The 14270-nt window shown below is 52.5% G+C and overlaps 2 protein-coding genes across 4 annotated transcripts in view; both read right to left on the bottom strand.

Moving 5' to 3' along the window:
• The window catches only part of Slc25a48 (solute carrier family 25 member 48), a 40230-nt gene extending 37075 nt beyond the window's left edge, over positions 1-3155 (bottom strand). For both annotated transcript variants that reach the window (XM_031359029.1, XM_031359030.1), the window contains exon 1: positions 2972-3155. In XM_031359029.1, the coding sequence (XP_031214889.1) occupies positions 2972-3017 (46 nt within the window). In that variant the 5' untranslated portion in view covers positions 3018-3155. The remainder of the gene's footprint in view (positions 1-2971) is intronic.
• Positions 3156-11101: 7946 nt separating this feature from the next.
• The window catches only part of LOC116081911, a 4516-nt gene continuing 1347 nt past the window's right edge, over positions 11102-14270 (bottom strand). For both annotated transcript variants that reach the window (XM_031358644.1, XM_031358645.1), the window contains 2 exons: positions 12716-13162; positions 11102-12018 (listed from right to left, as the gene is read on the bottom strand). In XM_031358644.1, coding sequence (XP_031214504.1) covers positions 11755-12018; positions 12716-13162 — 711 coding nt within the window. In that variant the 3' untranslated portion in view covers positions 11102-11754. The remainder of the gene's footprint in view (positions 12019-12715; positions 13163-14270) is intronic.

Below are 14270 nucleotides of genomic sequence, written 5' to 3'. Positions count from 1 at the left end.
TTTTTTTTTTTTTTTCTGCCCTCCGGCTTCCTTCAGTTATTCCTCAAAGAAGTTAAACACAGAATCGCGACGCGACTCAGCATTTTCCATCCTAGTTATATGCCTAAGAGCTAAAAGCAAGAACTCAAACAAAACAAGTACACTCATGGTCAGCACAGCATTCATCACATGTGACAAAGGTTGGGAACAGACCCCATGTTCATTAACTGACATATAACATATAAACATGGTACATAAAAATGGATTGTTATTTAGCTTCGAGTAGGACTATGCACCCATTTCCTCCAAACAGAAACATTCTATTTTGGAGGCTACCAACACTCAGGAAGTAAAACTCACAAGTCTCAGAACTTCCTGAAACTTAAAAGATTTACAGGATTCTCTTTCCAACGTTCCATCAACAGTAAAGGCTGCTGAGAAAAGGAGACTGCCCAGTTGTACTGAAAACACATATGCATCAGCTCTCAGGAGCTGTCAGCCATGCTGGGGTGTGTTCAGCGCAGCAGTTGCCTGTGAGTCACCCAGGCTCCTGCAACTAACCCCTTGCCTATACCTCTGTGAGTAACTCCAGTAAGCTGACTTGTTAAGCTAGACTTCGATGGAATTATTTCTTGGGTCTGTCACCCATATGTTACCTGGGGTCACAAAACAGGAAGGATGAACCTATTGCAATATGGGCAAGCCTTAAGATCCACAGTATGCTAAGCAAGAGAGGCCAGACCCAAAAGGCAGATGTTCTGTGCAACCTTATTTAAAGGAATTAGGTAGAATAGGCAAAACCACAAGACAGAAAACAAATAAATAGGTTCCAGGGGTATAGAGAGGGGAATTAGGAGTGACCACTGAATGGATGCAGGCTCTTCTTCAGTCATGTTAAACAGTAAACTCTAAAGCATGGGTTTAGCAAACAATGAAATGAATTGCTTCAAAGCAGGAGTGTAAGAGGGAGAGAGAGAGAGAGAGAGACAGAGACAGAGACAGAGACAGGGAGACAGGGAGACAGAGGCAGACAGACAGAGGCAGAGACAGAGAGAGGCAACGAGAGACAGAAAGACAGAAATAGAGAGACAGAGAGAGAGAGAGGCAGACAGACAGACAGACAGACAGACAACACCTGGCTACACACATACTGGTGTAAAACAGTCTCAAATCTAGAAGACACCTCTATGGTGCCCAGCAACTGACAGTCACACGGGACTCTTTCTCCAGGACCACACTGATGATAAGTCTGCCATCAGAAGTGAGTTTAACACGCCAGGCAAGAACCTCCTGTCTTCTTCACCCTCCACACTCTGTGAACTGAGCAGCCCAGAGGGGAACAGAAGCAGAGGAAGCCTCACTCTGCCCAGCAGGGAGGGAGGAGCTCAGTTCCCAGGGCACCTCATCTCCCCGACCAGAGCAGGGCAGGCATCCTCAGGTCCGCAGTAGTAGCTCAGAGTCAGCTGCAGACAGGCATCTCCCTGTTCACCCTCACCACCTACCTGAAATCAGGGGTGGAAAGTAAAAAAGTAGGGTGCTAGGGCAGTAGTCTCTGAAGCTCAGGAAGTCCGCAGAGCTTCAAGCAAATGCGGAGGACATTGTAGTGAAGTTGTGTTGCACAGTGTCATTAAGGAAGATAGCCGCTATAGGTAAGTTTAGGGGTTCAAGAACTTCCAAGGCCCTAAGCAGACCCTTGGTGCCCTGTCACCTGGATTAGAATCCTAGTGCCTGTAGATGCCCACCTTTGGAAAGTCACCAAATTGTTCTGTATTTCCATTTCCTATCTGCTAAATAAGGCTGTAAAGGCATCTATTTCATTGGGGTTGCTATGTAATGAGAGAAATATGTATAAGCAGAACCAAGGGCACAGGATGCAGGATTCAATACGCAATAGCCAAGAAAAGCAAATATATAGGACAATGGCTGTTCTGAGAGGTAGGGGCACAACCATGAATCACAGGGGAGACGAGGCATGCATAAAAGTACTCTGCAACTTCTAGGGGTGTTTTACCTCTTGGTGGAGTTACTAAAAATCATCAAACCGTACACTTGAGCTGGAGGTAGAATACAAACCTTTGAAGACACAGCACAGGCACTTCAGCCTACCTAGAACCTGCTAAGCATCCCGTCCGTAGGTTGCAGGTGACCGGGTATGGGATGTGCCTTGCAGTGAGCCTGAGGCGGAGACTCAGGCTCTCAATCTCTGACTTGACAGAGACCTCAGGACACAGCAAGTCCCAGCTGGGCTTTATTCAGAAACTTATTTTGTTAACTACTCCGGGCTAATTTGCTTTCTTTTTGCTATGACCAACTGATGGTGAATATAGGGACACCTGAGGGGGAGGTGGAGCACCAAAAGATCCAGAAGAGCTGGAGATGGGGTCACTGAAGGCTGAGAGAGCTGATGGCTCACAGCGGCCAGGCCAGAGGGATTCCTTTCAGCTGTCTAGAGCAACGACATCACAGGGCTCCCCTTCCTACCCTGCGGGCTCCACTCCTTTCAGGATCAATGCCCTTAAGGCAACCTGATCTTGAAGTCCAAGTTCTTGGCCACTCTGAGACCTGGATTCAGCTGCCAAGCTAAACGACGACGCAAGCACAAGTTACTTGGAGATGTCACCAAACCCAGGTGTGCCCCAGGTCACGGAAGGGTGTGCGAGCATTGGGATGGCTCCATTGGTTGTCTGCTCTGAGCAGTGGTTTAATCATTATGGGACCCAAGTTCGTTGGGGCCTAAGTTGAGGCAAATCAGAAGCTCGAGAAAATCGATGTGAATCTTAAAGAGCTTGACTTCACAGACTAGGAGGGACCTCAGGACCAGCCGAGCGGACTGGGCTAGGGACACCTGGTGCTGCAGGCGTCGCTCACTTCGGAAACCCGCAATGCAAAGCGCACTGACTGAGCACGCCGGGTGCAAACAGCTGGCACGGCGCTGCCAGCCAGTTTGCCCTGTGGTGCGGGGGTGGCGGTGGTCTTTCGCAAGCACACTCACCTCCGATCCAGCCTGCCACAAAGTCTTCCAGCTGGAAGCTGTCCATGACCGACGCAGCGTGCGTGCGCCTTGCCCTCCCGCAGCCGGCGCTATGCCCGCGCTCAGTGTGTGTCGGGCATGGCCCCACGGGTCCACGAGCACAGCAGAGGCACAACTCGGTCACTCTGCAGGTTCTTCTCTAAACTCCGAGTTCCAGCCACCCGCGCTCGGGCTGTCAGCGAATGAGGGCGGGTGGCTGACAACCCGCCCCCAGAGGATCTTAAAGGCACAGCACTTCGACAAGATGTGATCTAGGGAGCGGGCGCCCAGTCCCCAAGGGGCATTCCCTTGGTTCTTCTGGCACTACTCTCACCCCAACAATATCGTTTCGGAGCCTTCCGGGTGAAAGCGGAAGGAGCCAGCCCCTGTTTAGGACATGTTTGCAAAGTTTATCAAGAGGGAAGGAGGGAAGCTTTACAAACGCCAAACGTTGCCTGCAATAGAACTCACCTGGGAAGACTCCCTGTGTTAAAGGCAAAGAGCCCTGCAATAACTGAAGGTTTGGGGAGATGGGCTAGTGGGAAAGATCACCTGCCGCGCACGCATGAGGACCTGAGTTCCCAGAAGACATATAAATGCCGGATGTGGTTGAGTGCCTGGAACTTCAGAGTTGGGGGCAGGGTACTCAGAGACAGGAGCAGCACTGGGGGGGCTCGCTTGTTTGTCAGACAGCTTAGTGGGAAACAGTAGGAGACTTAAGGTTCTCTTCACACACACACACACACACTCACATGCACATACATACATATGTATACAAACACACATACCACGTGTGCATGCATATACATACACATGTATACACACTCATACATGTGCGTATGCACACATATACACGTGTAAGCACACACGTGTGCAAACACATACATAAGCATGCAAATACACATACATGTGCACATGCATATATAAGCATGTACACACGTGTGCACGCATGCATATACACACATATACACATGCAAGCACACATACACATGTGCATGCACATACACACTTGCAACACACATACATACGCATGCACTCACACACACATGCACAAAAACTGTAATCGAACAATATCTATAAACTAGAAATTCTCAAATGCTTTGAATGACTGGTTGAAAGCCATGGACAGTTTCACTGTGAGATGGAATATACACAATTTCCCAGGCCACTTTTACAGTTGAGATTCCCTCTCCTCCTCCAGGCCTCACACGGTCTGCATGCCCTGATTTGAGAGTCCCACCTACTAGAGAGAAACTGAATAAGGTAGTGGGAGGCACCACACCCAGAAATCAGTGTCCAAGCCAGCTCCAAATAAATACCAGCTCTGAATGAGTCCAAGGTTGTCTTGCACTTAAGGGAAGCCTTCTCCCTGGGGCTTACCCTTTTCAGCAAGTCTGTGAACCCCACTTCACAAGCCAGGAAAGCCGGTATATTTGAAGTCTAAAATGTGTATGCATCTCACAGAGAGAGGGTAATCCTTTGGAAACGTGGCCAGAGCAGGGATGAACGCGGCCAGATCTCGGTCTGAGCAGATTCCAACTTTTTCTCCTAACCATGGCCTTCCGCGGGGAAAAGGCTACCCAGAAGGAACCTCCTGTGGCCCCTCTGATGTGGGCACACAGCCCCCTTCTTGTGGACAGGTCTAGCCTGAATGGGCAGCCCCTGCGTTAGGAGCCTAATCGCCACAAAGGGAGCAAACATTTTCCAGTAGGCGAGAGAACTCCATTACAGGTTCCAGATGCTCTCTCAGCACATTTCGGATGTTTTATCTGTTAGTCAAAGGGATGCTCGTCTCACACAGAGATGGGTGATGAAGGACTTATTAAAGGAACAGAAGATAACTTTGGCTCGCAGTTTGCACAATTCCAACCTCCTACAGTCACGACATTCGAGGGATCAGTCAATAACTCAACATAACCTTCCATACAGGTGAGGCCTTCTCATAGAACTTCACAGCACAGCCCTAGAGACCTCAGCTTGCCCTGACCAGCCTTCCGAACGGCAAGGGCCAGGCTGGGGACTCCCTCTGGGACCTGCCAGGAACTAAGGTGATAGAGAACTGCTGAGCAGCTGCCAGAAGGGAAGCCACAGCCAGCGACATTCTTCTTAGCCAGAATTCTGAGGCAGGCACCTCTCTCCTTTGGGGAAGCCTGCAGGACCCAAATCCTGTTTTCTCTGCTTGGCAGAAACACTCCTCGCCTACCCACCCCAAGGCACATTCTCCTCCACGTATTTATGTGCTCTAGAATGTACACAGCTACTGCTGCCCCATTCCCCTCCTGAGATGGCACTTGGTACATGTTAGTATTGCCCTGTGCTGGCCTGACAATATGATTCCTGTCAAATGTGGCCCTTCCTCTAGCCATGCCCTCTCGGAGCCCTGTGCTCAGAGAACCTAGTGGCCCAAAGTCTCCGTCAGGCATAGCTGGGGGTTCAGCGGCCAAAGATCCCCACCAGATTCTGGCTCAACCTACTGTCCCAGCCAAAAGATGGTTCCCTCTGCCTCAGATTCCCTCTGTAAGCAGACCACACACCCAGCGAAGCCAGAGACATCCAGGCTAGCCACACGAGGTGCCCTTGTTCCAGGACATTCGGAATGTCCTGCCTTCCCCTGCCTCTGTGGGTGACTCTGTGTTCAACAGTGTGTCCATTTAGCTTCCAGCAGGGATGCAGCTCAGGGTCCCAGACATAGTCCTCAAAGGTAACAGGAGTGATGGATAATGCCTATAGGAAGTGCCTCTGCTTGGCCTGCTCTTGTCCCAGGATGGCATCTTTGGGTCAATATTTAAGAGCAACTGGCCAGGCTTCTCCTCCCAAGACAAGACCCTGACTGACCACTGACCCCTGCTCTAGAATCTGCTGAGGAGTGAGGCTCAGGGTCCTCCTGTAGTCCCATCTCCTTCCTCCATGGGATGTGTACAGAGTTCATTTTTTAATTCCAGAGCCAAAGCCACCCCCGTGGGTGCAGGATAAAGCATGAAGCATAGGTTGGCAAGGGGAGTCTTGCAGTGCCCTATGGGAGAGGGAAGAACCACAGCCCACAGCTGAGCTCCCTTTATATGCACATGCTGACCCATTCAGCCACATGGTCATCACCAGCACTCAGCTCCAAGCCGTACTCTGCTATGCCCATGATCTGGTCCTGGAACCTTTGGGAAAGGAAATGGAGCATCTCCCAAGAGCGGCCCTTTGGTGAGTGTACTGTTGGAGCACATCCAATGTGAAGCCAGCCAGATCCCAAAGCCACTCTTGTGGGACCACCTAGTACTTCCAGGCAGATGGCCAGCTCCTCGGTCCTGTGTCAGCGCCATTAGGGTGGTCTTGAGTTGGCAGGCAGCATTGCTGGCAGATTGGACGGCCTCCCTGGCCCAGGGTACTGCTGTTTCGATTGCTAGTGAGAAGAGTTGAAGTCCTCACAGTCCTGATTGCATGCATGAACCTGTCCTTGAAGCACATCACAAGGAGGCCTGAGAGAACCCGACATCATGTGGCAGCGTGGAGTCCTGAGTCCTGTGGTTCCAGGCGAGGGACCAAAGCTGTCACCCTTCCTGGACTTGCCTCTAGGGGGCAAAAGCGCTGCTGCCGCTGTCTGAATCTAAGCTGTCCTCTTGGCTGGGAACACAAGCAACCAGCTCACAGGGAAACCAGGGCTCAGAGTTAACCTCTCAGAGAGGAATCCAGAGACAGAGAGACTCGGAGGGGCTCCCTGGGTTGCCAGAGCCAGGAAGAAATTCCATTCCATTTCTCCCTCAGTTCTTCCACACAGGGAACCCCAGCAGCGTCGCCTGTGTGGTAGGGGCATGTGGGGGGTGGCACTGGAATCCTTGGATAATGGGGCCCATTTCTGGTTTCTCACTGGCTCCTTCAAGGCAACAAAAGTCAGTCTTTGCATCTGAGAGAGCAGCGAAGGAAGAGAGAGTTGGCCTGGGATGCAACGTGGACGCTACTGGGAAGCACTGGAGGAGAGGTCTTTCCAGAAGTCAGGAAAGGCTCTCTCTGCAGCCTGGCATCTCCTGATTGTGCCTTGAATCTACCCAGCCAGTGGTCCTGGCTTTCCAACTCTTCTCTAATTAAGCGTACCTTCCTCCCCTGTGTGCACCATCTACACCCGAGCCAGCCGCTGGCCAGCCGCTGTGGTGAGGGCCAGCGGCTTTATTCACCCCTCCTTTGCCTCCTATCCATATGTAAATATGGGGTTTCTTGGGAATCTCCATGAACCTTCCTGAATTTACACCCTCATCTCTCCATGCATAATCCCCTACTTCACTTGACCCCAGGCTTCACTTCTGAGCACAGAACCTCTTCTATACCTCCACCTGAGAGACTGATGCTTCAAGCACATCCATGAGAACTCCTCCCTCTGCCACCCAACCCTGCCCACCCCCATGCTTCTTCCATACCCCTCAGCTTGGGAAACTGCATCTCCACTAAGCTGCCATGCAAACCTGAGTATAAGCCTCACTCTCTCACTCTTCTCTCTTCTCCTTTCTTCTTCTTTCTTCTTCTTTCTTCTTCTTTTCTTCTTCTTCTTTTCCTTTTCTTCTTCTTCTTCTTTTTCTCCCCCCCCCCTCTCCTGCCCCCAGGGCTCATCCCACCGGCCAGGAATTCCTGGAGTTCTCCCTTATCGATGACTCTAACATCTGCTGTCCTCTGACAGCCTAGACTCTGACTGTGCCCTCACTGAGCATGATGGACATAGGCTCTTTGTTCCCTCTGACCTGGTCCTGGGCCCCGTCTCCAATGGCTGGCTAGAGCAGGCTTCTGAAGCGTGGCCTCTGCTCTGGCCACCTTTGTGCAATGCCCTCCGGGGACTCTGTGGCCTTGACTGTACTCGCTAATTCCCTATTAAGGCATGTGCAGGTCTGAGACGGAGTCCAGTGGCCTTTCCGCTCCTTCCTCCTACCACCTAGCTTTGTCCAACTGGAGTCCAGCCAGGCAATGTGGCATTCACACCCCACATTCCTGCCCTGTGTGGAACTGTATGTACTGGTTCCTTGTAGAGATGCCTCCCCCACCCTACCCTGCTCTCTGGCTAACCCTGGGTGCCTAACTCCCTTGTGATCCTGCCTGACTGCCACCTTCTCCTGCCAGGCCTTTGCTCAAGTGCACACCAAGACATTCTGCCATGTCTGTGCTGAACATATCCACGTGGCTGCCTGTCCACTCTGGCTGCAGAGGCCTGATGTTCACTCAACACTCAGAGGTGCCTTAACCAGGCAGGCCATGGGGCAATGACTAAAGGGCCAGCCACTTGATGTCAGCCGAAGACGGAGTCCTACTCGTGGCAGAGCTGAGGAGGTAGTTACCTCACACTTCTCCAGGGGCCTTTCCCAGAGCCACACAGAATCCTGGCTTCTTTCAGGCCCTCCGAGGTGTCAGCTGCTTTCCTGCCTCCAAGCTTTTGCACTGATGCCCAGGTCCCTTTCCCCACCGACAGAAAGACAGTTGACTGATGTCTGTGACAGGCCCCACACACGTTTTGGGGGTTGCTGTGTGAGCTTGTCATTGGGAATATGGTTCCCTCCTCATGGGCAGTTCTCTGGGGTCTGCCCAGAGAATGCTCAGATGATGTTCAGCCTGTCTTCCACCCGGTGAGGCTTCGAGAGCTGCGCGGCAGCACCTGACTGTGGAGTGAAGGTGGATCGGCCATTTGAGGACGAGGCTGCCTGGTCGTAGGGCCATGGTTGGGTCACCAGCTGCTGCAACTGGGGGTGTAGGTCTGTATAAGGCAGCTGTGGTGCCTTCTCAGGCAGTGTGTGAAGAATCAAACTGTAGACCTCAGGGATGCCAGCTGTCCTGAAAAGATGTGCCAGGAGGGGGCGCTACTGCACAGCACTCGGAGCTTCTAGGACTACGACGGTGTGGTCGCCAGACAGAATGTAGGGGTTTCCTGCCACGGGCTGGTAAGGAGCTAGGCTCTGCATTAAAGGGGTTCAGAGAGAAGTCTGAGGATGGAGAGAGAGAGAGAGAGAGAGAGAGAGAGAGAGAGAGAGAGAGAGAGAGAGAGAGAGAGAGAGAGAGAGAGAGAAAGAGAGAGAGAGAGAGAGAGACAGACAGACAGACACTCTGAGGGTGCCAGAGGAGCCACGGAGAGTCTTCTTGGGAGCTGTATACTAAAAATAAAATAAAATAAAAAAATACCTTGCTTCAGGATCATTTGCAGTTTGTAGCCTGGCTCTGCCAGGAGGCACCCATCTTGTGGGTGGGTGGTCAGACAACACCACCAGGCTTGCAGGTGGGAGGTCAAATTCACTAATGCCACTAATTGGTGATGACTGTGAGACTCATGGGCTGCTCCACTCCAAGCCCCAAATGCTCCTTCAGGCCAGGACTCAAGAAGGGAAGTGACTTCCCCGAAAGCCCATAATTCCTGCTCCTCTGAATAAATGCCAAGACTCCCCTGCCTCGGTTTCTTTATCATCCATAACACAGGATTAGCATGCCAACTGTGTCACACCCAAAATGCCAGCGCAGGGTCCTGGAACTCCTGTACTGTCTTCCGTACCGGGTTCTGAGGGCCGAGGACTGCCTGTCGCCCCACTGACTCTCCCCTCAGTTAGACACAGTGGGCACAGGCTGGGCGTCTGAAAGTGAAGGGTACCTGTGTAAGAGGCTGCCAAGGGCCACCGCTGCTAGAAACCTCACTGGGAAGCCAAGTGAAATATGTAGGGGCATAAATGAGAGGCAGCTGGGTGTCCTCCGTGTGCTGGAGACCTAGCTGCGTGCTCACCCATGGCTATTGGAAGAGCAGAGGCTAGCAGTGTGCAGAAAGAAAATCTGAGGGCAGATGGGCAGGCTGTGGGGAGAGGCCATAGCACCCACGTGGAAAGATGGCGGCGCCGGGCAATGGTACTGAGCAGTAGCCTGGGAGCCGGTGGAGGTCAGCAGTTCTTGGCTCCCTGGTGGGTCGGGATGCTGATGGGCTGGAGCCTCATGGCAGAGGACCAGGTGGTGGCACCAGGAACTGAGATGGTCACATGGAAGGTGGCATCTACAGATCAGTGCCAGTCTTCGGGGAGGATGGTTGCTGCTGTGCGTGGACAGACAACTACGTCACCCACGTGACAAGAACACAGGCTCCTCTCAAAACAGTGTTTACTCTCAGGAGACCTGGTAGATCTACCACCTCAGTCGACTCTCACCCCAGGGGCACGCGTACTATAATCTCAGCCAATAATCTCCAACTATCCTCTGAGGGAAGAGCTCAAGCCTAGGGTCATAGGGCAAGACACCAAGAAGCCATTTTGTTTCCGATCGATGCCCAGGTCTGCCCACTTGATGCAAGACTTGGGTGTGTCTGGTACTTCTGTAGCCATTTACACACCTACTAAAAAAGGCCCAGAACTTGATCCTAGAGCTTCTCCTACACCCGCAAACATTTTACCCTTTCTTTTTTCTAAACTTTGAGATAGAGTCTTGGTCTAGCTAAGGGGCGAAGAGTAACAATGTAACAATGACCTTGCTCTTCCTGATTCCGCCTTCTGAACAGCTGAGAGTAAATGCCTGAGACACCAGCCCTACCGGACCCAACCTCCTCAGCTTCATCAAGTCTGAGATCACTCTCGGTTTTGGAGCATGCCCACTACCCACCGATTTCTGTCCCAAGGTCAGGGTAATCACCGCACAGGCCAAAGGCCCATGTTGAAGAAGGGCAAATTCAAAGAACTCCAAAATAACTTCCTCTGATCCCGTAACAAGTGGGGTGGGGTGGGGGAGGGTAAAGAATAAAATTCTAAAGCAACATGGATTTTTTTTTTCCCCAATGGGTCTGGTTAGAAGAATCAGGAGAACCAGACTCAGGAGCTCGGGCACACACAGGGTGGAAAGGGGCAGGTGAGGGGGTGAATGGGTCAAGCCAGAGCCTTGCTGGATCTCCCGACTGTGCCATCAGGCTCCTGCTCAGCTTCCTGGCCCATAAATCCCACCATTCCTACAGCCTCTGCTAATGCCAGTGTTCAGAATCAGAAGCCTGCCTGCCCACCTCGCCGAGCCTGGCTCTTAGTCTGTGGAATGAGATTATCTCTAACAGTCTAGCAAGGCAGGCTCCTGGCTCATAATAAATGCTCAGTGGAGGGAAGGTGGGGCCTGGTTCTGAAGCACCACACTGAGATGGCAAGGCCCCCCAGCCTCGGTGGTGATGATTTATTTACAAAGCCAGTGTGTACTGTGTACCTTCAGGTCATCCAGGAAGCCCTGCTCCCTGTGCCCAGGCTTGCCACAAGCTACGGGAGCAACAATGAGGTCCAAATGGGGACACAGTGGGAATCCCCCTGCAGCTACTTTTGTGATTACACACACACACACACACACACACACACACACACACACACACACAGATTTCCCAACCTAGGAGAATAAGGTGGGGTAGATGGGGTAGGGTGGTGAATTTCTGGGCATGGCATTGGGTGGCTGAATGTGGCACAATTCTCTCCCTTCTGCTGCTTAACAAGAAAGGCAAGCACAGACATGAGGAGGGAGGCACCAAGGTGGAAGACTGCGCCATCACCAGGCACTGAAGGCGTGGAGGGGAGAGACGGTTCTTTCTGTGGGCCTCTGTTGGGGAAAGGAGGATCCCCCTCATAGTAAAAGATGTCTTTCCACCCCAGGAGGGACAAACGATGAAGGTCTGAGGGCTGGGCACTCACTAGGCCAGCTGTGGTCCTGGGGCAGGAGGCCTGAGCTGCGGGGACCTCCTTTCTGGTTCCCCTTGCCCCTCGATGGCCAGGAGGTGCTGGAGTATGGCACCCCAGAAGTCCCCGCTGCCTTCACTCCTGTGCCTTCCCAGGCTGGCAGCAACAGGTTGGGGGGCGCTCCCACGAGCCCCCCAGCACAGAGGAGGAGAGCACAGGGCTGGTGCGTAGCCTCTCGTCGGGGCTTCTGTAGTATGGTACAAATCCTGAGGCACCAAGAACATGGTGCCTGGCGAGAGGGGGATCCTGGTCGTTGTCACACATGAGCCCTCCCAAGCAGCAACAGCAGGCTGGTGAGGGTGAAAACCCGGAGATGAGGTCTGGCCCTGCCAGGGGAGACTGGGTGAGGAAAAACAGGATGTAAGCTAGATTCAGGCCCAGATGCCAAGATGGAGCCTGGCCTATAACGCTGCAGGGGTGATCAAGGAGATGGGCAGGGCCTAAGTTCTACCAAGTGGGGAGCCCTTGGCAATGTTGCTTCCTCATCCAGAGGCCACTATGGGAAAAAGTCTGACCCTGACCTTTGAACTCTGTACTTATCTCTGCAGTCCGTAGACCCCATGCCCAGTGGTGTGGTTGCTGGTGGGGCTTGCTCATGAGATTAGAGGGCACAGGTCTGGGTCAGAAGCCAGGCTTGGCATCTGCCAGCTGGGTGACCTAAGCTGTGTTCCTTTGATTTTTTTTCTAGGAGATGTGTCTCACTAGCCTTGTCTCATGATCACTAGGATTAAATGAAATGGCTCACATCTAGTGTCTAGGTGTGACATGTTTCTAACCAATTTCAAGAAGTAACCAAACGTTTCTAGGGGCTCAGCTCTGGCTTCAGGCTTTTCCTTGAATTCTTGTATGCAATTCTTTATCTACAGAACCACTTTGTTGCAAGGGGAGGGGGAGTTGATGTACAGTTAGATGGTCCCTCCTAGTCTCTGTGCCTCTAGCTACTGAGCCATCAGGGACCTGGCCAAGGTCTCATTGGGGTACAGGCAAGACCAGAGACTTGGTGTTGCCTGCCCTCCTGCGGCTTCTTCAAACTCACAAGGCATCCATCTCTGGTTGTCACTTGGTGGTAGCCGTCTTGTGTCTCACTTCCTGGAAAGGGGTCTCTGGAGCCCAGACACCAGCGGCAGCTTCGTGGGGTGGTGGCACCGGTGAGGTACTCTTCCTGGGAGCGGTAGTATGGGAAGAAGCCACTAGGTGGCGCTGAGTCCTCGAGGAACAGCCTCCCTCTATGGCTCCAGCCAGCTTCGTGGCCTGGGCCAACTTCAGCCAGCTGGGCCAGCTCCTCCCTCGCCAAGGGCTGCTCATATGTACAGAAGGGCAGGTACTCTGAGCCCACCTTGGAGACGCTGGGGGAGCCACGAGGCTCCCTGTCCTGTAGACTGGTAGCGTGCAGTTGTTGAGACAGGGGTTGTGGGTCCTCCCCAAACAGGAGGCTCCGAGAGATCGAGGCACTGGGCTCAGCCTCTTGGCTCTTCTGCATTGTCTAAGAAGAGAGGACTCCATTGGCTGGTGCCTCCTGCTTCTCCCTAGTCCTGTCTATATTTGAGAGGCTTATAGAGCGCACACCTGATCAGGGTTCCCCTCTGGGAGAAGCCCAGCAGTGCTCCTAACTATACTCCTAAACCTTGACTCTCTAACCTCATCTCACTCCTCACCCTGCTGGCTCTGTTCAGCATACCCTGGGGAATGCCCCATCACATTGCGCGTGACCCTGCCTGAGCATCTGCCGCCCGCACCCCACCAGTCTCCCTAGTCCCCCTGACTGTGACTGATATTACTTCTTTCTCTCAGAAATGCTTTTTTTTTTCACCTGCCTGCTTTCTCTGCCTATTCTGCACCTGAGGTGGTCATGCCCCTGACACTTTTCCAAGAAAAACAAATCCAAAAAACAAAAGGGCCCAAGAAATTAATTGTTCCTTATTCTAACCTCCTGACCTCCGACTCCCCTAACTCTGTTGGGTGCACACAGGCCTTCGAATGGCCTTTTCTGAGCAGGTCCTGGGCACACACCATTGTGCTTGCCTCAACCCTCCCCTTTCCTGGGTAATGGCTGCATATGGTTCCTGGTCAGAGAGTGGCTCCCTTTACTCCCTGGGTTAGTCACATCACCTTCCTAGCTGACCCCTCCCAACCGAGGGCTCTCATCCTTTGATGCACCCTCTGCCTTGAAGCAATTGTTTTGGTTTGGTTATCTTGCATCCCGCTGACTATAAATTTCATCTATCTAGTCGACTTCCATTTCCACAGGATCTAGAAAAGCCCTGGTGCCCAGTGGTCAACAAAGAGTGGAAGGAGGAAGGAAGGGCAGGAAGTATGGAAGGAAGACGATAAAGTGGCAAAGATGGGGCTGTAGAGATGGCTCAGGGTTAGGAAAAACACTGGCTGCTCTTCGGGAGGATCCAGAGTCAAGTCCCAGAACCCATATGATGGCTCACAGCCATTTGTAACTCCACTTCTGGGAGGATACGATGCCTTCTTCTGACCTCCACAAGCATCAGGCAGGCATGTTAGTGGTGCGCAGACACATGCAGACAAAACACCCATACACATGAGAGGGGCAGAGAGGGGGGAGAGCACAGGGGGAGAGGGAG

The sequence above is a fragment of the Mastomys coucha genome, unplaced genomic scaffold (genome assembly GCF_008632895.1).
Source record: "Mastomys coucha isolate ucsf_1 unplaced genomic scaffold, UCSF_Mcou_1 pScaffold7, whole genome shotgun sequence".
NCBI lineage: Eukaryota > Metazoa > Chordata > Mammalia > Rodentia > Muridae > Mastomys > Mastomys coucha.
The sequence above is the reverse complement of the archived record's forward strand: the minus strand, read 5'-3'. Positions and strand labels throughout refer to the sequence as shown.